General features: G+C 58.0%; 1 protein-coding gene across 2 annotated transcripts; it reads right to left on the bottom strand.

Moving 5' to 3' along the window:
* Positions 1–2,643: 2,643 nt before the first annotated feature.
* Atp13a2 (ATPase type 13A2) lies at positions 2,644–20,413 on the bottom strand. Of its 2 annotated transcripts, none has more exons than XM_005409823.2 (28): positions 20,249–20,413; positions 14,952–15,046; positions 14,670–14,852; positions 14,361–14,419; positions 14,145–14,253; positions 13,911–13,990; positions 12,849–12,926; positions 12,626–12,695; positions 11,665–11,799; positions 11,513–11,579; positions 11,306–11,437; positions 9,996–10,151; positions 9,391–9,501; positions 9,262–9,308; positions 8,985–9,173; positions 7,786–7,992; positions 7,334–7,667; positions 7,123–7,243; positions 6,884–7,008; positions 5,974–6,134; positions 5,737–5,853; positions 5,541–5,620; positions 4,838–4,990; positions 4,654–4,750; positions 3,676–3,899; positions 3,434–3,585; positions 3,155–3,324; positions 2,644–3,063 (listed from the first exon to the last, which is right to left on the bottom strand). In XM_005409823.2, exons 1-28 carry the CDS (start codon positions 20,256–20,258, stop codon positions 2,923–2,925), a joined length of 3,603 nt encoding a protein of 1,200 aa, XP_005409880.1. In that variant the 5' UTR covers positions 20,259–20,413; the 3' UTR covers positions 2,644–2,922. The 2 variants fall into 2 exon arrangements, with proteins under 2 accessions (XP_005409880.1, XP_005409881.1); XM_005409824.2 differs by having other exon boundaries at positions 3,155–3,250.
* Between the last annotated feature and the right edge of the window lie 6,447 nt (positions 20,414–26,860).

The raw sequence follows: 26,860 nt of genomic DNA, 5'->3' as shown, positions 1-26,860 counted from the left end.
GCACAGCGGGCCGGTGCTTAGGGCTTCGTTCTCGCCAGGCCTCAGGTGGGTGTGCTCCCCCTTTTCACAGAGCGGGATCCAAGCACCACAAGCACATTCCCCTAAGGCCGCTGAGCTGCGGAGACAGCGTGGCCCTCTCTCTGGGTCCCCGGACACCCTGGGGCGGTGGAGTCCTCCCTCCTCTCCAGGCAAAGGAGCCTTCTTGGTCTCCCACCTTCCGACTGCTCCGCCCGGGTCCAGGCCCAGGCCGGCTTCACTAACCAGGGCTTCTTTCTCTCACCTCAGCCCAGGCCGTCCTGTCACAGGCTACCCGTGGGGTCCATGATGTCTCCAAAGCATATCAGACCCCAAAAAACACCCAAGTCCAAACTGATAAGCTCCCGGCCCTCCCCCGGACTTGCCCTCTGAACTGTCCCGGTGGCAGGGGCGGCCACCATCCTTCTGCCTTGCTCTCAGCCTCTGCTACCTGTCCAGCACCCTGCCACCGCTCTCCCTATAAATACCCGTTGTAGGTCTGCCCAGGGCTCCCACTGTGTACCAGCACTTCCTGCCTGGACATCGATCCCCTCCAGTCTGGGCTTTCCGGTGGGGACCCCGCCTTCCCATTCCAGCTTGTCCTTAAAGCCTTGCACTGCTTGCTGCCCCATGGTACCTCAGAATGAGACTGAACTTCAGACCCTACCGTTTATCACAGCCTGGCTCTTCCTCCTCTTGGTCTCTCATGGGCCCCTCCCCCTCCCCTCCTGCCACAGGGGCTTTGCTCAAGCTGCCTCTGCCTCCTGGAACATGGTCGCGGTCTCTCCCAGGTCACAGATCCAGCCTTCCTTCCGCGGAGGAGCCTGCCCTCTCCCTGTGACATCTCGAGTGTTGCTTTCTTGTTGCCCTAGCTCTGTGACCATTGCACTATGCAGTGTCACCAGCCCCATGAAGGTAGGGATGAGGTCTATTTTGCTCATCTTGGAGTTCTGCTCCTTAGGCACAGTGCTGGGCTCAGAGCAGCATTCGGGAAGTGCTTAACGAATGAGTAAATGGAGGAGCTGCCCACGCTGTTCTCCCAGGAGGGACTGACTGGGTGGCTGTGGTGGGGGTTGCAAGGCTCCTGATTTGGGGCAGGCCATAGCCGTGTGTGGCCGCAGAACCTAGGCCTCACGCAGGAGCGAGTGGGGCTGCAGGCTGGGAGGAACTCTGACCTCTGGCCATCTGATGTCCATTCATGCCGGTTCCTGGCCCTGGGCTTGGTGTCCTACTAGGAACCAAATAGATCCTGCGCATCATTTGTTCCCCAGTGCCGGTTAAATGAATGAGTATCTGTTCTTGACCCTGGTGTTAACTGCAACATAGCAGGGACTTCCGTGACTCACAGGGCAGGGGGCCTTGGGGCCAGCCCCGCCCTCCCTGCAGCAGTATTCGCCTTCACCGCTGTCAGGCCCAATCTCGCTGGAGTGGGAGAGAAAACTTCCCAGTAGAAATGATGCCCTCTGGGTGGCACGATACAGGGGGGAAACTGAGGCCTGTAAGTGCCAACTCCGATGTCCTGCCCGTTCCTGTCCACTCCCTTGCCCTATGGACCCAAGCAGAGCGGCAGCAGTTTGGGAGGGTGCAGTAGGTGTGGCTAATCTCCAGCGAGCACTTGGCTTGCGCCTTCCTGCCAGCCTCCCCTGCGAGGTTAGAAGCTGCCCACACCAAGACCGTTTTATCTGTTCTGCAGCAGCCAGAGCCTGGCACCTGCCTGTCCAAGGGATTCATAAGGGATGGGCTAAGGATGGAGGAATGGTTTGACCCAGGCCTCTCTATCTCTGCCACCCCAGTGTCACTGGCTGGTGACCCGGTACCCAGTGCAGAAGGCCTGTGGACGTGTGTACCACACTACCCTTCCCAGGCCATGCCACGTCCCTTCTCGCCAGCCTGACTCAGTATTTCCCAAGCTCCTGCTGTGACAGGCCAGCCGGGGGACCGTACCAGGGGCTCCAGTAGTGAGGCTGGCAGGGCCTCTGAAAGGCAGGAAGCAGCCTCTTTCCCGTCTTCCCTGCCCAGATGAGCTGGGCCAAGTTGCATCCCTAGAGCAGAGGGGCTTGGCGAGTGGCCCGTGGGTGGGATGAGGTCAGGCACACCCCTCCTTCCCTGGTGCTGGTGCACACGGCTCTGACTGAGAGACCTGGGCTCAGAGCCTGGATTGTATCTAAGGGAGGGCACGAGCCAGACACATCTTGGGATGTGGGGGTGACATTGGGGGGGTGTGGGTGGCCAGCGGACAGGAAGGACACTGCCTCCTAGTCCTGGCACATAGTGGGCACCAGCCTGAAGTGAGCCCATTGCTCCTGGTCCCTGGAAGGGGGATGGGGGGGTGAAGAGAACAAAGGTGGAGCTGAGCAACCTGCCCCACCTCTGATCACTGGCGAGACCTCCAACCTGTTTCCTTGTCTGTAGATAGGGACAGCACCTGCAGCTGTACTGCAGGTGACAACGCATGCACCACCGAGGCACTGCGCAAGGAGCCGTCACTTAATATTTGAGATGAGGAAAGGAAGCCTGGGGAGGAGAGTTTTCCAATGTGATCTGAAAAATGGGGGATCTCCCACCTGGGGGTGCCAGCCGGACACTGGGAGGAGTATGGTGCCCAGGTATGATACAAGCACGGCCAAGCCAGGAAAATATCTTGACTTTATTTGCTACATCGACAGCAGCTCTGGGTGGAGGTGGTGGCTGCCTTTTCTACATGGCATGATCTAAAGTGGGGGACAGTAGTCAGCACTTCCCCGGGGTGGGGTGCAGGAAGGCTGGGCCAGGTGGTCTCAGGGCAGAAGCGTGACAACAGCCAACCTCAGGGCTGCAGCAGGCGCCAGCGGTGGGCTCTCTAGAGAGGGTCCAGTTGGTGGCTCAGAGGCAGGGAGGTCCAGTGTCCAGGGCACGCACGAGCCTGTGCTACCTCACCGCACCAGCAGTGGGCAGTGGTGGCCAGGGCTGCTCAGCCAGCTCCTGCTCCAGCTGCTTGAAAGTCTTCTTGGAGGCCCGTTTGGGGCGGAGCTGCTGCAGGCAGACCGGCAGACACCGGTCCAGCACACTCTGCAGAGGGAGTGGGCAGTGGAGGGGCGGCTGGGGTGGAGCCCCGGATCCTCCCGCCCCCTTTCCCTCCCTGCTCCCGTCTGCACCCCACCTCTAGCATGAAGGCCCCTACAAAGTTGCAGGCGACCAGGCCCAGCAGCAGCAGCTTGAAGCAGGTGTCTGCGATGTTCCTCAGCCCTAGTGGCCCCTGCAGGAGGCCGGGGACCAGGATGAGGCCCACCAGGACAGAGCCCAAGAGCACGAGGGCCACCAGGAAGGGCACTGGGGGCGGGGGAGTCGATCAGCGAGGGAGCCATACCCGGGACACCCCCATTCTTCAGAGCCCCGTCCTCCCCCCTCGGCCCAGTCCCGTCCCACCCCGCAGCAGCACCGTTGGTGTAGAGTGGCCGGCGGAAGGGTGCCCCCTTGGACACAGCCGCGGCCAGGATGAGGTACTGGAAGCTGGACAGGGAGAAGACCACCGTGTTCTCGTAGTTGGGTAGGTTGTCGGGCGCCGGCACGGTCTTATTCAGAGGCACGAACCTGGGGTCCAGAGCCAGGGTCAGGCAGGGAAAGGGGGTGCACAGAGGGAACAGGGGTAGGACTACGGGGAGACTGCTGAGCTCAACTCACCAGGGCTGGGCTACGGCCAGGAAGTAGCCCCCCAGCTGCACAGCGGCCACCAGGGCCACCTGCAGCAGCAGGCTGCTCAGCACGGGCACGCTGAGCAGGGCCCCCGGTGGCCGCGCTCGCCCCAGTGCCAGTGCCGGCCCCGTGCGGCTCATGAGCACGGCCACTGTGGTGGTGATGACCAGGTCAATGGCCAGGAACTGCAGGTCCCCCAGGTTGGTGTTGATCTATGGCAGGGGAGAGAGGACACAAGCTGAGACCTGGCGCTAGCCACCCACCCCCAGGCCTGCTCCGGGTCGGTAGGATAGGAGAGCCCTGTCTCTGTCCCTCGGGAGCTTGATGGGAGAGGCATCCTTCCCCCGGCAGTCTGATGGGGGCAGTTCTCTCCAGGGAACCCCGAGTCTGGTGGGGGAGGTGCAGCTCTTAATGTCAGCTAAGCCCCTAGTCTGATGTGGGAAGCGGTGTCCTGCCTTCAGGGAGTCTCTCCTGCTCCACCCTTGGGGCCCTAACTCCGATGAGGGATCTCTCCCCACCTGCAGTAAACCCTCTGCCTGACGGAGGGTCAGGCTGCGCCCTGCAGCTCCTTGGCTACCAGGGACACATGGTTCCTGCTCGCAGCAAGCTCTGAACTTTGCGGGCCCCTCCTGAGCAGGACTGGAGAGGCACTGTCAGGATCAGGGTCATGGGGGCGGGGGCAATGGGTAGATCCATGGGAAATGGGCATGACAGGATCTTGGCTCTACCCTACTCCAGCTGGGCTCTGCCTCAGTCTCCCCTGCATACAGGGAGCTCCTGGAATTAGGAACAAGCGGCCAGCACGTGTCACTTGCTGCCATCTTTGAAGACCTACTGTGCGCGGGGCTGTGCCCAGCGCTTTCATCTCATGAACCTCACTGACGAGCCACAGCCCACATCCGGGCCGCCTGACTTCCGGCCGCACTGCTGCGCGCCTTCCCCGCACTGCAGCTCGGCAGGCCTCACCGTGTAGAGGATCAGGACTGAGATGAACTGGGTCAGGCTGTAGAGGGCCATGTACTTGAACACACTGAACGACGTGTCGAGAGAGCAGCGGCCTTCCCTAGGGAGCAGGGGCAGGCATCAGGGGCCCAGGCCGGCCCCCTCCCAGGCCGTGCGGTGCCCCACCCTGAGCCCCTGCCCACCTTACCTGATGACCGTGGGCACACATTCGATACTGGCCATGCTCGAGGTGAAGGGTGAGACCACTGAGGCCTCAGCCTGGGACAGGGAGATGCCCACATCGGCCGCCTTTAGGGCCCCGCAGTCATTGGCGCCGTCCCCGCACATGCCCACACAGTACCTGGTGAGGAGGGGGCGGGTGTGGCCTGTGAAATGACTCCAACCCACCCAGGCTTGCTGCTGGGCGCAGACACCCAGTGCCCACAGTGCCCAGGAAGTCAGTGCAATTATTTTTGGCAGGACAGAGGGACAGAGATCCAGGACAGCCTGCTGGGAGCCTTTTTTTAATACTGGGGATTGAACCCAGAGCCTTTGCGCTGAGCTGCATCTCCAGCCCTTTTGTTATTTTTTATTTGGGGTCAGGGTTTCGCTACATTGATAAATTAAACTATAAATTGCCCAGACTGGGCTCAAGCTTGGAAGCCTCCTGTCTCAGCCTCCTGAGTGCTCACATTACAGGCATCTGCCACAATACCTGGCCTTATGTTTTATTTTGAGACAGGATTTGCTATACTGAAATTATACAAACTGCTTGAATTTGTCATCCTCCCGTCTCAGCCTCCCAGAATGCTGGGATGAGAATATGTGCCATCACTCCCAGTTCTGAGCAAGTCTGAAGGGTAACAGGTCCCTGTATACCCCACCTGGATCCCCCACCCCCCAGCACTCACTGAAGCCTCTGCAGCTCGCACACGAGCTCTGTCTTCTGCTCAGGAGCCATGCGGGCGAAGACGGTGGCCTGCACCAGGACCTGGGGGCACAGTGAGGGGCAGGGCTGAGGCCAGGGCTGAGCAGGGGAGGCAGGGGTGGTGGTGGTGGTGGTGGTGGTGGATGGCCAGGCTCAGGCCAGGCTCAGGGCTGCCCTACCTTGGGCAGCAGCTTGGGGAAGTGCTTCATGAGGACACCAAAGGTGGAGCCGCTGAGGGCCAGGTGGCTGGATCGCGGGTCTGGCTCCACGGTGTAGCTCTCAGCCTGGGCAGGATCCTGGGGGCCCAGGAAGCTCAGCTTAGCTCCCCCATCCAACCTGCAGAGCTAGGGCCCAGGTAGGGTGACACAAGCTGGGGTCACTGGTGGGGTGCAGCCGGAACTCTGGGCTAGCCTCACCTTTGCCCCGTTCGCAGTGGCAGGGCATTCCGCAGGCAGGAACTCGAGGGAGGCAGGTCGCCCCTGCTCAGGGTGGGTGGCGTGGACAATCACCAGGCGCTCGTGGGGGCCCACCATGCCACAGCCCCGGGCCACAGTGACTGCTGTCTGCAGGTTGTCCCCTAGGGGGTGCAGGACAGGGTCAAGGTCAAAGCCATCCAGGGACACCGCCCCTCCTGCAGATGGGGAAGCTGATGAGTCCTGTCTGCCAGCAGCAGCAGAGCGGCCTTAGGTGAATGAGCCTCATGTCGGGACCTCCGTTTCCTCAGACATAAAGCAAGGTATCAAAGGGTCTTAGGAGAGGGGCTGGGGATTTAGCTCAGAGGCACAGCGCTTGCCTGGAAAGCACGAGGTCGTGAGTTCAATTCCCGATACCGGAAAAAGCAAAAAAAACCAAACAAACAAACAAAAAAAAAACAAAGGATCTTAGGAGAAACGATGGGCTGGAGCTGCCCAGACACCACGCACTGCTGTGTGACTTTGCCGGACAGTGTGTGCACACGTGCGTGTAAGGGCTGGGGGCACGAGGACACAGTGCTTCTAGGATCTTCTCACCCCACGAGACTGTCACACCTTGGCGACTGACATCATTATCCCCATTTGTCAGAAGCAGAAACCAGAACCCAGAGGGGTCCCCCAGCCAGAGTGAGTCCCCAGGCTGAACCACGCCCAGCCTCTTAGGGAGTCGCTCCACTCTGCTGAGCTTCCCTTTCCCCATCGGTCACTGTGGGGGACAATTACATTTGTGAGTTTTACCACTGCAGAGATTCGTGAAAAGATGACCGAGGAGGGACTGCTGAGGGTGCACTTCCTTCTGCCTCGGACAGGGCAGACCCCACCCTCCTGACCCGGGCCCTGCAGGCCATCGCACCTGTCACCATGACGGTGCGGATGCACGTCCTCCGAAGAGCCTGGATCACCGGTGTTGTCTGGGGCTTCAGCAGGTTCCGCATGACCAGCAGCCCCAGGAAGCTCAAGTCTTGCTCCACGGTGTCCCTGAGGGGTGGGCAGACGTGGGTCACAGGTCACGCAGTGGTCACGGCCCCCTTCCCAGGCAGTGGGCAGGGGCATCTTCCCTGGGCTCAGCCTGTGCGAGCCTGGGGGGCTCACCGTGACAGCTGCTGCGCGGCCTCCAGGCTGGGGGCGATGGACAGCGGCTTGCAAGCCAGGGCCACCACGCGGTAGCCGGCAGCCGTGTAGCTCTGCAGCGTCTGTGCAAAGTCGCCCGGCACTGTGTCGAGAGGCAGTATGACTGGAACAGGGTGGTGCAGGCGGAGGCGGGATCCCCCACACACACCCTGCGCCCAACCAGCAGACGCACCTGTGTCGGGGCTGCAGAGGCTGGCCACCAGCTCCGGGGAGCCCTTGACGTAGGTCTCGGGCTGAGCGGCCCCCGGCCATGCCACCACCACACTCATGCGCTGCAGGGTGGAGGAGAACGGGAAGCGGCCGAGGACGCTGAGTGGCACCTGGGGCTCCTGCAGGGTGGGAGGAGCTGAGGGCTGGCTATGGAGGCCACCCCCGGGCCCGTCCTCGGCAGGAACCCCATGGCTCGCTGTTCCTTGTATCTGGGGCTCCCGAGGAAGTGGGGGTCTCATCACTGCCAAGACCTGAGTCCCAAGTGCTGCATCGGCAGCTGGCTCCTCTTCCAAGACCTGGGAGGCAGGCAGAGAAGGTTGGCTGCTGGGGGCCTTGGTCCAGGCAGGGAGGCAGCAGGAGACTGGACTTAGGATGCCGGGGCAGCTTCCTTCACCGGGGATGGGATGGCCTCACCCAGCCAGTAGACTCCACCATCTTGAGGTCCATGGGGTCGCCCACTGGGGTGTCCTGGAGCCGGCTGAGGGCATGGCAGGTGGCCAGTGCTCGGAGCAGGGGCCCCATGGGCAGGCAGCGGGGCTCTGGGACCAGCGGGAGGAACGCCTGCCCCTTCAGGGGCACCACCCCCATCACGTCCAAGCCGTCCTCGGTGAGGGTGCCTGTCTATGGAGGGACAAGGACAGGTCCTGGGATGAGCTATGTCCTGCCCCCGGCTGGGTGGGTACCCTGGGGGCCCAGGAATCAGAGCTGGCGCCAGGGGAGACCCTTTATTGCCTCAGGACCTTTGCACATGCAGTTCCTGGGGACTCACTCAGCGGCTGGGGCACCCCCTCCGCCGGGTCACCCCTACTTGATTTCTCTGCCTGGCATTTCCTCCAGGAAGCTGTCTTTCTTCACTTCCCAGCCTGGGCAGGTGGTGCCTGCTTTGGGCCCCCACCCATGGAAGAGCTGGCCACAGTAAGCACACAACCTATTCACCGAATGAGGACCAAACCAGTGCTTGCCTTTCCCAGGGGATCCCACCTGTCCTGCTGCCCATCTGGCTCCTCGCCAGCCTGGAGTTGTGCAACTCTTGATCTTGTCCCTCCTCAATTCACGGCCCCAGACCTGTCCAGCCTGCAGCCTCTGGCACCTGTTTTGCTGTCACCCCACTGTTCACTGTGGGGCAGGTCACCCAGGTGCCGCTGCAGGGCGTGCCCACGGGAGCCCCAACTGCCCTCTCTTGGAGGTCGTGTCCCACAGTTACTGCTGACCACAGCGCCCCTGCTCTTCCCTAAACCCATCGCCCCGCATCTCTCCTGTGGGTTCACTGCCTGGTCCATCTGTTCATGTGGGGACACACAGGGACATGGTTCTGTCCCCAAAGAACCGTCTCCTGGAAAGCAGCCTGTGTCAAGCAAAGGAAACTCCAGCAATAAGCAGCTAAGAAGATGCTGGAAGGGCATAGAGGTGATGGGTGTAGCCGAGGGTGACAGGAGGCCCTCGTAGCTGGTGGGGATATCTGTGGGCACTGCTGGACCGCAGGGTTAAAAGCAGCCCCGGTGCACAGCGGGCCCCTCACCAGGTCTTGAACAAATTTTATCTGCCAGACCCTGAGCTGGTGGGGGTGAGTGCGGCCCCCAAGGACAGCGCGGCCTGCACCCAGCGGTCCCCACCTTGTCGAAGCACACCAGCCGCAGCTTGCCGCCCAGGTTGATGCGCAGCGGGTGGATGCAGAAGATGCCCTGTGCGCGCAGGCGGCCCTGGGCGTACAGCGTGCATACGGTCATGGCAGCCGGCAGGGCAGGCGGCACCACCACGGTCACCAGGTCCAGCGCCCGGATCACGATCTCGTTCACAGGCACCTGGCAGGAAGTACTGTGAGCGTCCGGCAGCCTGGGGCTGACCCAGCCGGCTGCGGGTCCCCACCCAACCCCAACCCCTGCAGCTCACCCGGTTGCGGTGGAGGACGAAGATGCTATAGATGGTGCCGAGCAGAGCTGGGGAGACAGCGAGGGATGAATGGGACTTTGGTCCCGGGCTGGGGGCCACCGGCAGAGTGGGGTATAGGGGCCCACTCACCCAGGACAGACAGGGCAGCCACGAACTTCATGCTGTGCTTATAGAACTTGAAGTTGATGGGCCGAGGATGCAGGATGGAGCTCACCAGGCCCCCTTTAGCTGTGCAGAACCCTGGGAGACGGGGGACACCGCAGCAGGGAAGCATGTGAGGATGAGGCTCCCCATTCACTCACCCCACCCGCACCCTGGGGTGCCGAGACACCATGCTCACTCCGTCAGCTGTCACCCTGTTGGGGTCAGACAGTGGCCCCCAGGCTTTGCCCAGCCTTTGTAGGGTTTCAAACAATGGCATCAGTGGACAGAATCTAAAAATGGGGCCCTTCCTCTCACAGTTCGGGTTCAGAGTGGACTCTTTCCTGCGTGCCCCAGGCACTCATATCCCCTGCTGGATTCTGCAGACACTGAAGTGCTTGTCCCAGCCCGGCCCAACTCTTCCTGTTCACAGGAGGACGCTGAGGTCCATGCGGAGTGGGACTTGACCGAGCGCCCACAGCAGGGCCGTGGCAGAGGTGGGTGTGCGGGTGGGGGCTCTGGGTCCCGCCCTGCCCCGTGACACCTCCTGTTGGTGCCGAGCCCAGCATTCTTCCCTGCCTCCTCATATGCACCTGTCTGGGTCACCACCGCCAGGACGTGAGGTCCCCCGTAGGCCCTGGCCTGCAGGATGAGGGTCCCACAGAAGAGCGTGTGCCGCCGATGAACCTCTGGGCAGTACGGCCTGGGCCCCTCTGGCAGAGCCGTCTTGAGCACCGGGACGCTCTCTCCTGGAAGGGGCATGGTGTGAAGCCCAGGAGGGGGCCCTTGGGTCACTCCCTCCCATCAGGGAAACCAGGAGTTCTATGTAAGATCACCCCACTAGCTCATGGCCTCATTAGCTCTGTAACCTGGCATGAATAAAAATTAGCCCCATTTCACAGAGGGGCAACTGAGGTTCAGAGAAGGCAGAAGAAATAAAGACACAGTGAGACCGTGCTGGGGGCGTGGGGTGTGGCAGCCAGCGAGCAGGAACCAGCCCTGGGGATGTGTATTGAGGAGCGATGTTTGGAGGAGCCTTTCTCCTGCTGGAATTATTCCAGCACAAGCCCATATTACTTTTATATTCAAATCAGCAAGGGTGTTTACACGGGGATGTGACAGAACCTCTCCACAGCCCTGGACAGGCTGCCCGGCAGAGCAATGATCCTTTACAAAAAAGGGGGTCACCATCCACCAGCACCAGTGCCTCTTATGCATCTCGAGGTGGCGCTGTGCGGCCGAGGGTCCAGGTCGCACGCTGCTCAGAAGCACACAGCACAGGAGCAGGATCCCACGTGTAGACCGGAAGTGTATTCACCTTTGTCCACACATTATACACAAAACGTGTGCTCGGAGTCAGGGCAATGAATGGACGCCCCGCCCACACCGCGCGCCACATTCTCCTAGTGGTTTGCAGTCTTTAGGTCAGGAAGGCAGATGTTGCCATGGACAGCTCACAGATGTTGGGTGCTTCCTCTGCGCCCTGCATGCGCTGGGCACTCCAAACACCCTATCTACGAGAGACTGAGAACCCCATTTTACAGGATAGGAAACAAAGTCACAGCCGGGTGTGGTGGGGCAAATCTGTCATCCCAGCACTCAGGAGGCTGAGGCAGGAGGATTGTTGTGAGTTCGAGACTAGCCTGGGCTATAAAGTGAGCTCAAGGCCAGCCTGAACTGCATAGCGAGACTCTGTCTCAAAAAGACAAAAAAAAAGGAAATAGAGTCACAGACAGTTAAGCGATATAGTTCAAGGGTGTGGGGATCACAAGTGCTGAAGCCAGGACTGCTATTTAAAAGGACATGGGTAAGAAAACTCAAGCTAGAACTTCTGTTGCAAGGCAGAGGGCTGGGAGTAAGGGGTCAGGGAGAGGATGGAGGGTGGGCCGGGGGCTGGGCTCACCTGTGAGACAGCTCTCGTTGACCATGCACTCACCAGCCACCAGGGCGGCGTCGCAGGGCATCAGCCCGCCCTCCAAAGGCAGCACCAGGCAGTCTCCTGGCACCAGCTCACTGGAGTCGACCCACTCCTCCCCTGAGGGCAGGTGGAGCTCAGTATGGCCTCCTCCCCTCCCACCTCCCTGGTCCCCTGCCAGCCCCGGCACCTCACCTCCCCTGGGCCGGCACACACGCACTCGCACGGACAACTTGACCATGTCCCTCAGGGTCTGGCTTTGCTGTGGGCAGAAGGAAGACAGAGAGCAGGAGGGTGGCAGCCCCTGGGGGATGCCCCTGCCACGCCTGCTGGCCTCGCCCGCTCACCTTTCGGGTCTTGTACATGGACAGGCAGATGGACACGGCGGAGATGAGGAAGATGCACAGGGCGTACCAGTAGTAGTGATCGGCCAGCCACAGCCCAATGCTGAAGGCCTGGAACCCGTAGTAGGGGTTCAGCGCCTATGACGGGGGGGAGGCAGCGTGAGGACCAGCGTCCCCGGGCAAACCTGGCACGGGCCACTGGAGTGGAGGGCACAGGGGCTGCCAGAGGGAAGCCAGGCCTCTCTCCGCCCCTGGACCACCCGCACCCAAGCGGATGCCCCTGAAGCAGCCTGCTTCTCCAAGCTAAAGAGGACACGGGCCTTTGCTGAGCCCCCTGCGCCAAGCACTTCACCTAAGTGTCATACAATACTGATGACAGCTCCACCAGGCGGGTGTCACCTCAGCTCCATTTTACAGATGAGAAAACTGAGGAACTGGCCTAAAACCACCCAGCTCCTGAGGCACTGTTCGGGTGACAGCGGCCAGATTCCCAGGCTTCTGCCTTTCAGTGTGTCTACCGCAATGTTATTTTACTCTAGACATGTCCGGGTCACTGGCTTCCCTCTGTCTCTGAATGACCTTGCCCTTGTTCTGTCCCCGCCATGAAGCCTGGGTTCCTCAGGTGTGGAGTATGGGCCTGGTCCCTACTCCCAGGGCTGCTCCAGTCCCCGGGAAGGCTCTAGCATGTCGCCTTCTGCACGTCCCAGGCTACATGATTTTGTCCCTTCCACGCAGGCTGGGTCTGCCTCCGGCCCAAGGCTTCTGCGGACCCTCCAAGTCCCTGCCCTAGTCTCTCACGGCTGAGCTGACTGAGCTGAGTGGGAGACAACTTTCCATTACCCACTACGGAGAAGGGGACAGCTGTCTGATGTCACTGTGAAGTGTCCCAGAGGAAGAAAGCCAAAGCCAAGGACACGAAGCAAATCCAGGCCACCGCAAGCGCAAGATGCAGAGGCGCCCCTACCTCGTCCACCAGGAGCTGTGGGTAGGACTTGACTGGTATGCTGATCACGTTGGGCCCGAAAATCTTCTTCCTGTAAGAGGGTTGGTGGCCAAGCTGTCAGGTGGAGGGATACCATGACAGCTAGACCCTCCCAGGGCTGTGAAGCTGGGGAAACTGGGGCCCAGGGAAGGCACCGTGGGGGGACCCTCAGCTCTCAGGGACACAGGCCCAGGCCAGCACCCACCTCACGGTTTGGTCCAGGAGGCTGAGGCCAGAGCGGGAGCCGTGGATGTCGTCGCAGGTGTGGCCATGGCCCAGCAGGCTGGTGGGGGAGGTGGGGACACTGGTGTTGTGGGTCTGAGTTCCACCCGCCCCTTCTGCCACTCTAAGCTCCCAGGAAAAAGCACTTCCTGTCAGGAACTTGGGGCTCAATTTTCTCCTTCTTCCTGTTTCTCTCCAACCATCTCACCAAGGAAGGAGAACAATGAGATGACGATAATACTAAGGGTGACGTGAGCAGCTCTTAGTGACAGCAGCGTTACTGACACTTAGGCAAGTCACTTAACCTCTCTGGGCCTTGTTTTTCATCTTCAAAATAGAGTCAGTACAGTGCTGAGCACAGCTGCCTTCCAAAATAGGGACAGTGTCAGCACCCAGGAGGGGTGGGAGCACCGGGCACTGCATGAGACAATGGACATGCTGTTCTCCTCCTGGGCGGCAGAGGGCGATGGTGCCACCCCCACCCCAGGGCACCTGCCCTGCACAGTGGACCATCCGGGCTGGTGAGCACACCCAGCCTGTGCGCCCTAAGGGCAGAAGAGCTTGAGTCCCCAGGGTACCCTGGAGCGGATGGGTAAGTGTCCCAGCCCCTCCCTCTCTGGGGGAGGTCTCCCAGAGGTCTGTTGGCTGGGACTCTAACACACGTCCTGGGGCTGCACCCCCGGTGCTCACAGTAGCACTGGCCCTAGCGCTCCCTTCCCTGCTCCACTCCCCACTGCTGCCTGGGGTCTCCTTCCCGTCTGACTCTGCAGGCAGAGCGAGGGCCATACGCTGGTCACAGCAATGTAGCCACCTTGGGTCAGCTATGTCTAGTTTTGTGTAAATTCTCACGTTCCACCTTTGAAATAACCCCGGGAGGCAGAGATCATCTCATCCCCGATTTACAGCCCAAGCCCAGGCTTCGAGAAGCTCCATAACCTTCCTGAAGTTTCACAGAAGAACAAGAGGGAAGGCCAGGCCATTGTCCCCTCTGCCCAAGCCAGGCCCTCTGGGAGGTAACGTGGGTGGCGTCAGCCCTAGCTCCTACCTGACTTGAAGGAAGGCTTGCTGGGTCTCAATCCAGATGTAGCGCCTGCCCTGGAAGAGGTAATACCGAGCCACCTGCTTCTGTGGGGAGGGGAGGCCGGTAAGAGGTGGCCCGGGCCCACGGGGAGGGTCTTGGCTGGGTGGACGCGTGAGAACCAAACCTCTCATGGCATAGAGTGCAGGGCTGAACCCAGGGAGGGACGAGGACTTGTTTAGGACACAGCTATCCACTTACTGCCTCCTCCCTCCTGCGGAGCTGGGCTGTGTCCTTCCACGTGGCCTCAGGCACTGCCCCCACGGCCACCTCACTGCGGCCATCCTCCGCCTGCAGGGGCAGCTCCAGGCTGTGGAGGGAGCTGGGGGTCACCTTGCAACTCCAGGAGCTGCCCCAGCCCCTTCCTGTCCCCACAGAGCCCCCGGCCCCAACAGGGGGAACGCCGAGCTGCCTCACCTGCCCTCACCGATGGCCTCAGTGTGCACCTGGACGGTGAAGAGCTGCCATGTGCTATCCTGGGACATAGAAATACGGCCTCAGGCCTAGAAGGGAGGCTCTCTTCCCGGCCCCCTCCCTCAGCCACAGCCCCTGCTAGAGGCAGGGTGAGCCCCATAAAAACTACCCAGCCAGCTGCTTCTGTGCCCCGATCAGATGGGAATGCTGGGGTCCACATCCCGTGGAGAGCCAGCAGCAGGCGAGGCTGGGTACCCTGGCATCCCCTGCACCCACCCTGGCCACTCAGCCCCAGGCCAGGCCGCCTCTCACCTCTTTGTCTCTTGTTTCGATGACGAGTGTTTCGGCGCGGGCCAGGCTGCAAGGCTGCAACCGCAGCCGCACCCCCCACAAGGGCTTCCAGCGGAAGAGCAGCAAGGGGATCCCGGCCAGCACCCAGACCACGGCGTGATAGCCGATGGCCCTCCAGGGACTGCCACAGTAGCCACTGAGCCTCTGCAGACACAGGCGAGAGGCCGGTGGGCTGCGGCCTGGGTGGGAGGGGGTGGCCAGGGTGCCCCGGCCTCATACCCCTCTGCCCAGGCTGTCACATACCACGGATGAAGCTGAGGAGCTGTGGGGACCGATTGACGTCCCTATCGTCAGGGTCCCATAGCTGGCGGGCGGGCTGCCCACGAGAGGGCTGCTGTCTGTGGACAGAAATGAGAATCGGTGTGTGTGGGGGGGACCTTCCTGTTCTTGGGGGACCTTACTGGAGAGTAAACCCAGGAACTTTGCACTGAGCTACATCCCCAGTGATTTTTTTGATTTTGAGACAAGGTTTTGGTAAGTTCCCAAGCTGAGCTTGAATTTGTGATCTTCCTGCCTCAGCCTCCCAGAGTGCTGGGTTTATAGGAGTGAGCCACCACGCACAGCTGGTTGGGTTCGTTTTGTAGATGTGGTTTGTGACTGGGGCTGATGAAGGTGGCAGCTCCGGCCTTTCTGGGTCTGTTATCCGGTCACTCTGCTGGTCCTTACTCAGCAAGGCACTTCTCATGTGGCTGCCCCTCTCTGGGGGCGCAGCACTGAGCTCCCAATGTTCCGTTCCAGCTCCACCGCAGCCCGAGGGCAGGAGTCCGAGCTGCGGAGATGCTGGGGAGACTCCAGACAGTCACCACCAGGCCTCTGAGGCCATTTTTGCAGATGGGTAAACTGAGGCTGAAAGCAGCATGAAGACTGTGGACCGTCTTCTCCAGGCTCCCTCCTGGGTGCAGGGCCGTGGTCCCAGCAGGGCAGGTGTTCTGGGCACTAGAGAGGGTGGGGCTCCCTGCTCCTGCTCTGGGACTCGTGCCGGACCCTCGAGACATGCAGGTGCCCGGCGCCCAGTGCCTCCTGCACCTCCTGGCTGGGTTCCTTGGGTGTCACCCGCTGCCAGCAGGTGGCCCCTGGACAGTTCTCTATGGGGCTGGGGAAACAGGGTGGGTGCAGGACAGGCTGCTGATTCCCTGGGCTCCCCCTTTACCTCCACCCCTTAATCTGTGCCCTTATGATAGTTCCCAGCCAACAAGTCCAGAGAGTCCGGAGCAACTACCACAGTCCCAACACCGAGATCCCTCATCCGCTCTATCCCCAGACAGCTTCCTGTGTCCACATCATACTAATGGGGCCTGGGGTGTTGTTCAGTGGCTCCCCCACGACACACACAAAGAAATCATACGAGTTGCATTCCTCATTGCTGGGGGGCTCTGCTCCCGACCCTTCGCATATGGTTAACACAGCAACTGCCAGATAACAGTGATTATTACCCCATTTACAGAAGGTGAGAGGCTCAGAGAGGTCAAGTAACTTGCTCAAGGTCACACAGGAGGCATATGTAGCTCCAGGAGGCAAGCCCAGGCGGGCTGACTCCAGGCTGGGTTTGTTGATGTCGTTGTTGATCTTTGTTTTGTGTTTGTCTCACATGAAGCCTGGGTGTTGGTAACCTAGTCTGGTGCAGGAGCCTGGACGCCAACACGGAGCCAGGCCTCTTTGTTCCTTCTGCTCTGTTCCCCTTAATGATTCCAGCCACGGGCTCTGTGCCTTGGGCTCATCGCCAGGGCGGAGTCACAGCTCCTCCAGCCTCGAAGCCACTGGACAGGGCCGCTCATTTTCAGAGGAATCCTGAGTAAGGACGCGGTGGGCTCTGGTGCCAGGCTGTGTCCCTTTGGCGTCTCACCCGCTTTCCATGTGCTGAGTCTCGGGGCCCTGACAAGCGTCCCCACCCTTACCTGCCCCACCACTGCGCCGACCGAGAGGCAGCAACAGGTGAAGGTGAAAGATGACAAGAGATTTCCGCTACGTCCTTGAGAGTGACCTTGCCACCTGAGGCTGAGACTTCAACCCCAGCGCTGGCTCACCCGGGCCTCTCAGCTCTACACCCCAGGTGGGCTGGGGACTACACGTCCCCCACCAGGCCCCGCAGTCCTCTCCTGTCCCATCCCAGCCCCCAAATCCGTTCCTGGAAGGATGGAAACGATAACCGCTACGACCATGCGGGCAGTGAGAGCGGGTGACCCGCCAAGCCCTTCCCAGGGACAGGAGCTGCTCAGGGACCCGCCCCGCAGCACCACAGGAGCACAAAGGCTCCTGGGACAGTACTGCAGCTGGGAGGTCGGAGCCCAGAGTGGGGCTCCGGACTCACAGAGACTCTTCTGCAAGTCTGGACTCTTCTGCAACCACGGGGCCCATGCCTTGTGCCCACTGAAGCCTCTTTCATTGATGACTCAGAAGCCAAAGGAACACAGCCCCACCTGTGGCCGTCCCTAGGGAAGCTGGTCTCAGGACGGAGAGAGACACACACAGACACCAATGGCAGGGTTAGTCGGACAAAGAACATCAGCTCCCTCACTTCCTGACCGGCAGACAAGGCACAGCCAAGGCCTCTGTTTCCTGGTCCAGAGCCTATGGTGGGAGCCTGGGTAGGGGCAGTGGAGTGGGCATCTAGGATGATTCTCCTCGTCTGGCAAGGCCAGGTTTACAGGTCCTAGGTTACCAGCAAGCCACAGGGCTTTTTTTTGTTTGTTTTGTTCTGTGTTTGTGAGACAGGGTCTTGCTACTCGCCTAGGCTGGGCTCAAACTCAAGGCCATCCTCCTGCCTCAGCCTCCTCAGTGCTGGGAATACAGGCGTGTGCCACCACGCCTGGCTCTTGCCTCTTTTGAGCTGGCACATGAGTCTCTGAGATTTCTGCCCGGGGCCCTTTACTATCTGGGACGGGTGCCCTAAGGGAAGCAGGGTGGGGAGTTCTTACCTTCCAGGATGTGCTCGGGACATTTCCATGAAGGACAGGGAAGGGGTCCTTGGGGTCCCCGGGGGCTTGAGGGAGGTCCCAGTCTAAGAACTTTCCATCCACTCACTCATACTCCTCCCCACAACTCCAGGAACCAGGGATGACGTTCCTTCCTATTTTACAGCCTGGGAAACTGAGGTACAGAGGTAAGCCGCCCCCACAGCCACACATCATCACCAGTGTTCTCATCGATGTGCTCCCGGCTCTCTTCCCAGCAAGCTGAGGCACAAGCCTTCACCTCCCTGGGCGTGCAGTTCCCACCTCTCAGAAGCTGATCACAGAGGACTCTGCACACACACTGTGCACACTGCGATGGGGAGGGGCCGCAGCCCCAGCCCCGGGGGGTTTCAAGTCCCTGAGGCCTCAGCCTGGACAGATGGGGGTGGGGAGTGGTTCCCCGCCCGGGAGGCGGGGCCTCTGCCCTGACCCACTTCCCAGGCTCTCCTCCCCTTCCAGTCACCGTGGGAAGCCACGGCTGAGCTCCTCCTGTGGCCTCCTCCTGTGGTGCTCCAAGGGGATGGGAGAGAAGCCAGCTTTGATCTCACCTGATCCCATCACACAAGCTGGGGGGCTGTGTCCCCTCTTCTCCAACGACAGCACTGAGCCAAAAACTGGTCTCCGTGCAGGAAAAGGCTCCACCTTCCCCCGTCCCCTCTGCCCACCCCATCGGGCTGGCACCGTGGTGTCGCTGGCCCTGCTCACAGTGCTGGCTGTGTACTGAATGAATGAACGAACAAATGAATGCACACAGCAGGGCATGGAGCCAGGAGTGCCAGGTTCCGCCGGTCCCCCCCCCCCCGGCCCGGGGTCAGTCCACGGAGAGGGGCACAGGCTCCGATCTCTTCCTAAGCAGCCCTTGCTGTGCACCCCAGGATCTAAGCAGTGCTCGTTCCCTGGGAAGGCCCACGCCCATCTTTCCACAGGGATGAGGACATGCTCCCAGACAACCTTGGGAGGATAAGGGCGGAGGAAATTTTGAGCAGGAGGAGGAAGTGGCACCCAGGAAACCTCTATAGAGTCTTAGCAAGAGTCAAGCTAGGGCACCTGTCAAAACACCCAGTGGGCCTGTTTATCTCTACCCCTGGCTCGGCCCTCCAGGGCGGCCTCACGGAGGCGGATGAGATCTCACCAGTTTGGGCCAGCCCAGAGCAGGCTCACACAGGCTGGGTAGCACGGAGATTATGGGCAGTGTCAGGAAACTGAGAACACAGCTGCGAGGGCCCCCACCCAAGCTCATATAATTTGCTAGGGGAAGCCGGGCGTGGCGGCACACGCCTGTAATCCAAGCACTCGGGCGGTTGAGGCAGGAGGATCACGGAGAGGTACAGGGCTACCTGGGATGCACACTGAGTTTAAGGCCTGCCTAAAACACACAGCAAGAGCTGTGTCTCAAAAAGAAAGAAAAACAAGAAACTTGCAAGGGAGAGAGGCTGGGAATGAGCGGATCTGAATGAACACATCCTAGTTCATCCTCGCGGCCACCCACAGCAAGCGACTATGAGGATTCCCGTTTGACATGAGGCACAGGGCTCCATGGCGGAGCTTGCCTAGCAGGATAAGGCTGCAGGTTCTATCCTACTACCGCAAAAAAAAAAAAAAAAAAAAAGAAAGAAGAAAAGGAGGCTCAGCGAGGTTGGGTAACACATACAAAAATCTCACTGCTCTGTGTGGCCGAGACTAAGACTACACAGGAAACTGGTGTGAGCTCACAGCCCTGGGACAATGACAGCAGCACTGCAGCGCAGACGGCTGGAGTCAAAGCCATCTGGGGGCCTCTTGCTTCCTGCAGAAGCCCCTGCTTCCTGCCAGGCACCTGGCAGCGGTCCAGGGCAGCCGCTCCTACTTCACAGTGGCTCCCCAGTGGCTAGGAGCGTCCCTCCGTCCAGTCCCCCCTCCACCACGCTGCGGTGGGTGTGTTTGCCTGAACCTGAATCTAACCTAGAGTCTAGGGGCTGCTTTCCTCGTTCTCTGCTTATATTCATTTTTGCAGTGCTGGGGATGCTCTGCGGCAGAGCTGCACGCCAGCCCTCTTCCTCGTCCATTCCTCCCTGCCCCCTGGGTGCACCCTGGGCTGCGGGGTTTCCGGGGGAGAAGTGGAGAGACAGAGACACGCAGGGGTCTGTAGACCCTCTAGGCAGGAGAGGGTTACAGAGCTCCTATGCATCAGGGAGGGTTTGTACTGGATTCTGGAAGGGGAACCTGCGCCACCCGGCCTGGGAGGGGGACCCTGGAGGGTGTGGCCCTAGGATCTGGGCTGACAGGCTTCCTCGGGAGCCTGAGGCAGGAACCAGGCCCAAGGCCAGTCTTACCCGGGCACTGCTGAGACCTGGGCAACCGGCCCCATTCATTCGGCTGAAAGGCCCACGATGGCGCAAGACTCCTGGGCCTGGACATTTGTCACTCAGCCGGGGCCAGATTAGGTGGGGTGGGAGGGCTCCCGGCTGCAGGGACCCTCGGGCCCCGGCGGTCCAGTGAGGGCGCAGGAAGGCGTTCCTTATGGGCGAGGACGACCAGGGTGCCCGGCCCCAGCTCGCGGCCCCGCGGTGGGGCTGTCATCGCGTCCCCCGGGACCTCGCAGGGACTCACCTGCGCTCATGGCGGCTCCTCGCGCTCATCGCCGGCCCGGAGTGCGCGAGGCCCCTGCGGGCACGATCCGGGCGGCGGGGGCGCTGGTCGCAGGGCGGGGGCGGGCACTTGCTCGGCTGGCGCGTCCGAGGCTGCAGCAGTCACTGTGCGGCCCTGAGCCCCGCCCGCCGCCGAGGCCACGTCCTCCCCCACCGCGCAGGGGCTGCCGGGACTTGTAGTCCAGCCTGCGTCCACCCGGGGCGCAAGGGGCCGGGAGGGAGACAGATGGGACTGCACCCAGACAGATCACAGAGCCCGGCGGCACCCACAGTGGTCAGGGACTGTGTGTGATAAGCCGGGCGTGGAGTGCAGGCCTGCAGTCCCAGCACTCTGGAAGGCTGAGGCAGAAGGATTTTGAGTTCAAGTCCAGCCTGGGCAATGTACTGACCTAGACCCCTTCTTAAAAAACAAAACAAACAAACAGTATATAGGGGAGTGGTGAAGGGAGTGGAAGGGAAGGCTAAGTAAATAAAATGATTAAGATTCGAACCGGGTGTGGTGGCGCATGCCTGTAATCCCAGCACTCGGGAGGCTGAGGCAGGGAGTTCGAGACCAGCCTGGGCTACAAAGTGAGCTCAAGGTCAGCCTGAACTGCACAGGTAGACCCTGCCTCAAAAAGAACAATAAAAAAAAAAATGTATATGTACCAGTTCCCAAATTATGTAATTATTATGTATCAGAAGCACATACTTAAAAAAAAAACAAGAACTATGCATGCTGGTTCATGCCAAACTCCATTTTTCTTTCTTTCTTTTTTTTTTCTTCTTTTGTCATTTTGGAGACAGGGTCTCCTATGCAGTTCAGAACTGGTCTTGAGCTCACTTTGTAGCCCAGGCTGGTCTTGAACTCGCAGCGATCCTCCTGCCTCAGCCTCCCGAGTGCTGGGGTTACAAGCATGCACCACCACGCTCGGCACCAGACTCCATTTCTTGTAGGATGTGTGACCCTGGGTGAATTACTTAATTTCCCTGGGCCTCCTTTCCTAATCTGTAGGATGACAGTGACAGTAGCAATGCCTGCTTACTGTGGGATCACAGGAGAGTATCCATGTAAAGTCCTTGGGACAGTGCCTGGTGTGCCAGATAAATGTGGAAGAAGGAAGACACAGGGGCCAGGGATATAGCTCAGCAGCACAGTGCCTGCCTGGCAAGTGTAAGGTCCTGAGCTCAATTCTCGGTCCCCCAACCAAAAAAGAAGGAAGACACACCTGCCCAGGGACTCATGGGGTGACACAAGCCTACAGAAGATGCTGGAATGCAGGGACAGGCACTCTGAGATGCACATATGTGGCCTCAAAAATGGCAGAGAGATACTGGCAGCATAACCAAGCCTAGGAGCCTCAGGAGTTTACTCTCTAGAATTGAAAAAGAAAAAAAAGCTGTATATGTGTAGGCGGTGCATACCTGTAATCCCAGCACTCAGGAGGCTGAGATAGGAGGATTGCTGCTAGTTCAAGGCCAGCCTGGGCTACCCAGTGAGTTTAAGGCCAGTCTGGACTACAGAGCAAGACCCTGTCTCAAGAAAAAAAAGGAAAAAAGGAGGGGAGCCCCTGGAGCTGTTATATTTATATGCAGCACTTGTCTCACTTTGCACAGACAAGCAGTGTCCATGACTCTGGGTCAGCGGCCTGTGGACAGAGGTGCTCCAGAGGATGAGGGTGTATCAGGGAGGTCCCAGGGCAAGCCAGAGAAAGTTCATAGATGCCTTTGCGTCTGATCCATCAGTCATTCATCCAATATGAATTTACACAGCGGCCCACACTGTTCTAGGACCTGGGAGGGCAGGGGCGAACCACGCAGACGTGACCCTGTCCCCACAGAGCCCACTGCCTGCTGGGAAGCAGCCCAAGGTGAGCAAAGGAAAAATCCAACTATAATCAGTATGTTTTTGTTTTTCTTTTTTTTTGTTGTTTTTTTCTGGTACTGGGAATCGAACTCAGGACCTCACGCTTGCCAGGCAGGCGCTATGCCGCTGAGCTAAATCCCCAGCCCCTATAATCAGTATGGAAAGTGCGGGAAGGACACAGGGCTATGGTGGGAAGTGATAGCGGGGGACAGCTGCCAGAGGGGACAGCAGAAAGGTCTTGGCAGTTCCCAGCCGTGGTTTTGTCGCGGCAAACGGGCTGAATTCCACGGAAGACCGAAGAACTCTATTTAGAGCAAACAGAGTTTATTGAATTTTAGACGGGTCACTGCACATCCCCAACTAGCAGGTCAGGAACATGGGTGGCTGGCCTTTCCTTGTTTCCACCTTAAATACACCTTTGGTTTCTATGGTAACAGATTGGAATGTTGCACCCTTGACATAGGTGGCCACAGGTTGTTTTCCTTGTCCCACGTGACCGGGTCAGGCCTCCGTCATGAGCCCAGCCACAATGATGTATACTTTCTGTACTCTGTTCTGTATGTCCCCCTATAGATAATCATACATTTCCTTTATGGCTACAATGTTTATATCTAGGGCCAGGGAAGGGATGAAACAACCCCGGCAGGGTCATAGGTGGTTATCTGGGCCCGGGTGTTCTTTGTCTTTGGAGAAGCATTTCAGGGCAAAGTCGACTGTAAAGTTAACTTTTTACAAGTCCTCCAGGGTGTTTCTCAGGACACATTTTGAGGCTTGTACTAAGACTAGAATTATTCTATCTTAATGATATGCTAATCAATTCCTGGTACCGGAAAAAAACCAAAAACAAACAAACATGATATGCGAAGAGGAATCACTATCCTCTACGGGTTCTGGGATGCGTGGATCCTCTGGTGGGTGGGCTGGGGGTGCAGGAATGTGTGGACCACGGGTGTGCCAACAGGTTTGGCCTGAGCAGCTGGGGCACAGACTGGGCAGGCTGCTGGTAGGGTAGCTGGGGGGGGGGGCAGTGTCTCCTAATTGCCTACGGGCACAGGGCTAGCTTCCCTAGGTCAGGTGATAGCACTCCCAGGCTCCTTAGAGTCTCAGAGCCTCCTCTCAAGAAGAAGTGCCAAGCCGGGCGTGGTGGTACACGCCTGTAATCCCAGCACTCGGGAGGCTGAGGCAGGAGGATCATTGCGAGTTTGAGACCAGCCTTGGCTACAAAGCGAGCTCAAGGCCAGCTTGAACTGTGTAGCAAGACCCTGTCTCAAAAAAAAAAGAAGAAGCAGTACCATACAGTGGCAAGGGGCATGAGGAAAACCTGGTGTACCAGTCTTCTGGCTGTGTGAGGTTTAGAGTCATTCTCCCTCTCTGGGTCACTTCCCCTTACATGTAAAAAGGAAACTGCTGAGAGGATGAAATGAGTCGACAGGTGCTTGGGGGAAACCACTTGTTTTCTCTCTTAAAAGCATCATAAAAACCAGGTGTGATGGTGCACGCCTGTAATCCTAACACTCGGGAGGCTGAGGCAGAAGGATCACTGTGAGTTCGAGGCCAGCCTGGGCTACATAGTGAACTCAAGGCCAGTTTGAACTACACAGAGAGAGCCTGTCTTAAAAGAATATAAATAAATTAAAAAGTAAATGAATGCATCCTAAAAGTAGGGATGTGGGGACCGCATGACAAAGTTCCCCACGTTGTCTGTGTTTCAAACCCTGCTTGACAGTCAGAAGGCTCTGTCCCCCGCCACCTGGGAAAGGGCCATCCCTGCGGCTCAACCCTTCTGCACCGTGCCAGCTGCTGGGGTTACCTCTGGGGAAGTGGCTCTCGCGGTGTGGTCTGTCCCTGCGGTCTGTGGGCTGGGTTCCCCTCCCAGATAGCCGGGGCAGCAGTTTCTAGTCACACGTGGCCAGGACTGATGGAGCAGTTTCCTTCCAGGGCTGTGGCCCTCTGGGGATTGGGGTCGCCTGGGCCGAGCACGAGGGCCGAGGAGTCACTGTGGGCCAGTTTGCACCACGGCCCTCCGTGCATCTCCATTTGTTGAGTTTCACTAGTTTTTTGGAACAAGGGGTTTTTCCCTGTGGCAACAAACCCCATGTAAGATTATGACCGTCTAGACCCACAGGGAAGTGGGTTCAGCAATCTGTCCCATAGTTACCCCGGGACAAGGAAGGCGAGGACCCGCAAGAGAATTTGAGCTATAGGCTCTCCCAGGTCTTAAGAGAGGAGAAAAGGACATTCTCAGTTTTGCACAGAAAACCCGAACTCTGAACTGGCCAGCCGTGTCAGAATCTATAAAACCGGGGAAGGAGACACAAAAAGAACCAAGGTGTGTCAAACACATGTCCTTGTACTGCAAACGCGTACTAATAAAAAAAAAAGAAACCCGCAAAACTGTCAGCCCCAGAGGGCAGGGATTTAATCACCTTTACAGTTCTCTAAACAATCAGAAGACCCTGTGTACACAGTAGGGTTTTTTTTTTTTTAATTTGTAATTTTCTTTTCTTTTTTTAAGACTGGGTCTCGATACGCAGTTCAGGCTTTCCTTGAGCTCACTTTGTAGCCCAAGTGGGTCTTGAACTCCCAACAATTCCCTGCCTCAGATTACAGCCAAAAACCACCACACCCAGCTAATTTGTAATTTTTAATGGTGGAAACTCCCAACCTGAAAACTATCTGGGATGAGTTCGTGTTCTCTGATATAAAAAGATGAATTTTAGGAACAACGGAGGCTAAGAGCAGAATATATTTATTGAGGGAAAGAAAGCTTTTCTCTGAGATAGGGACAGAAGGGGACCTAAGTGGGTTGCCACGGACTCTACCTTTCCTAGGGAATTCATAGAGCAAAGCCATGAGGTGAGACGGGTCTAAGGTGAGGAAAAAAAAGGGAAATCACAAGGTGAGCCAGGCGTGATGGCGCACGCCCGTAATCCCAGCACTTGGGAGGCTGAGGCAGGAGGACTGTTTTGAATTCGAGGCCAGCCTGGTCTACAAAGTGAGTTCAAGACCATCCTGAACTGCATAGCGAGACCCTGTCTCAAAAAGACAAAATAAATAAATAAATAAATAAATCGCAAGGTGGGCATGAGGTGGGACAAAGTGATGGTCAGTCAGTAAGATTACAAGTATAATTGTTCAGGTAAAGTTGATTACATTGGGATCACCGGGGGAAGCGAGTCACGCAGCAAGAGGACACGAATACAGCACAGGGGCCTTTTCTGTAGCGGGTTGGCTTCGTGACTCCTCCTGGCTTTTTCAAGGTGATTGCTACCTATTTAGAGTATCAGTCTCTGAGGTTCATCCCTAGGGAGATATGCGGGTGCATCTGTTTAATCGTTTGTCTTGAGGTCTGGCCCACAGCGGAAGTGCGGAAGTGCGTGTCTCTCCATTTGCAAGGTATCTTGTCTTCCGTGCTGGCTCCCTCTAGGGCCCAGCTGTCTCTGACTGCCTATAATATTCTTATGTAACTCAGCTGCCTACAATACTGGGGATTGAACCCAGGGATCATTGAGCTATATCCCATCTCATCTTAAAATTTTGCAAGAGAATCTTGCTAAGGTGACCAGGCTGGCCGTGAACTTGTGATCACAAGTGAGCACCACAGTGCCTGGCCTCATATTTATTTATTTATTTTTTGCCTTTTTTTTTTTTTTTTTCCAGACAGGGTCTCACTATGCAGTTCAGGCTGGCCTCAAGTTTGCAACAGATCCTCCTGCCTCAGCCTCCCAAGTGCTGGGATTACAGGTGTGCACTACCATGCCCGGCTGTTTTTTGTTTTTTTTTTTTCCTAAGGCAGGGTCTCCTATGTAGTTCAGGCTGGTTTTGAACTCACTATGTAGCCCAAACTGGCCTTGAACTCTTGGCATCCTCCTGCTTCAGCCTCCCAAGTGCTGGGATTATAGGCGTGTGCTACCACACCTGGTTTATATTTATTCTTACTTAGATTTCAGCTTAGATTCTGAGAAACGAATGCTTTTAATTCCCATTTTACAGGTAGCAAGAGAGAGGCACACAGGGTCAACAATTTGGCTAAAGACCTAGTGAAACTGATGCAGGAGAAATATAACTCCCAACCTGCTAGATGTCCGAAATAGAGTCCATGTTCTCTAAAATCAGGGAATGAATTCTAAAACAATGGAGGTTAAGAGTTGGAAAAATTTGAGAGAAAGAAAGCTTCTGTCTGAGAGGGACAGAGCGGGTCTGGACAGTGGGTTGCCTGCCAAGCCCACTTCTCAAGGGAGTTTTTGTTTTGGTTTTTTTGTCTTTTTGAGACAGGGTCTCGTTATGCAGTTCAGGCTGGCCTTGAGCTCACTTTGTAGCCCAGGCTGGTCTTGAACTCACATCAATCCTCCTGCCTCAGCCTCCTGAGTGCTGGGATTATAGGTGTGTGCCACCACGCCAGGCCTCAAGGGTGTTTATTGAGCAAAGCCACAAGGTGAGGCAGGTTTAAAGTGGGACAGAACTATAATCAGTCAATAAGATTACAAATATAGTCCGTTAGGTAATATTGACTCAATGGGAAATCACGAGGTGGGTGTGAGGTAGGACAAGACTATGGTGAACCAATAAGGTTACAACAAGTATAGTTGCTTGAGTAACATTTTTTTTTTTTGGTCTTTTTTTTTTTTTTTGTTTTTTGTAATGGTTACCGGGAATCAAACTTCGGACCTTGCACTTGCCAGTCAGGCCCTTGTACCGCTGAGCTATATCCCTGGCCCTCTTTGTTAG

The sequence above is a fragment of the Chinchilla lanigera genome, unplaced genomic scaffold, assembly GCF_000276665.1.
Source record: "Chinchilla lanigera isolate Chin_1 unplaced genomic scaffold, ChiLan1.0 scaffold00126, whole genome shotgun sequence".
Lineage (NCBI taxonomy): Eukaryota > Metazoa > Chordata > Mammalia > Rodentia > Chinchillidae > Chinchilla > Chinchilla lanigera.
This window is presented reverse-complemented; position numbering and strand designations above follow the sequence as displayed.

What these genes read in the sequence shown, in the direction of transcription:
- Atp13a2 (XM_005409823.2), bottom strand. An exon ending in CTCCTGGACCAAACCGTGAG is followed by an intron (nt 12,696 to 12,848) that starts GTGGGTGCTGGC and finishes ACCCTCTTACAG; the next exon opens with GAAGAAGATTTTCGGGCCCA. An exon ending in TCGTCCTCCACCGCAACCGG is followed by an intron (nt 9,174 to 9,261) that starts GTGAGCTGCAGG and finishes ACTTCCTGCCAG; the next exon opens with GTGCCTGTGAACGAGATCGT.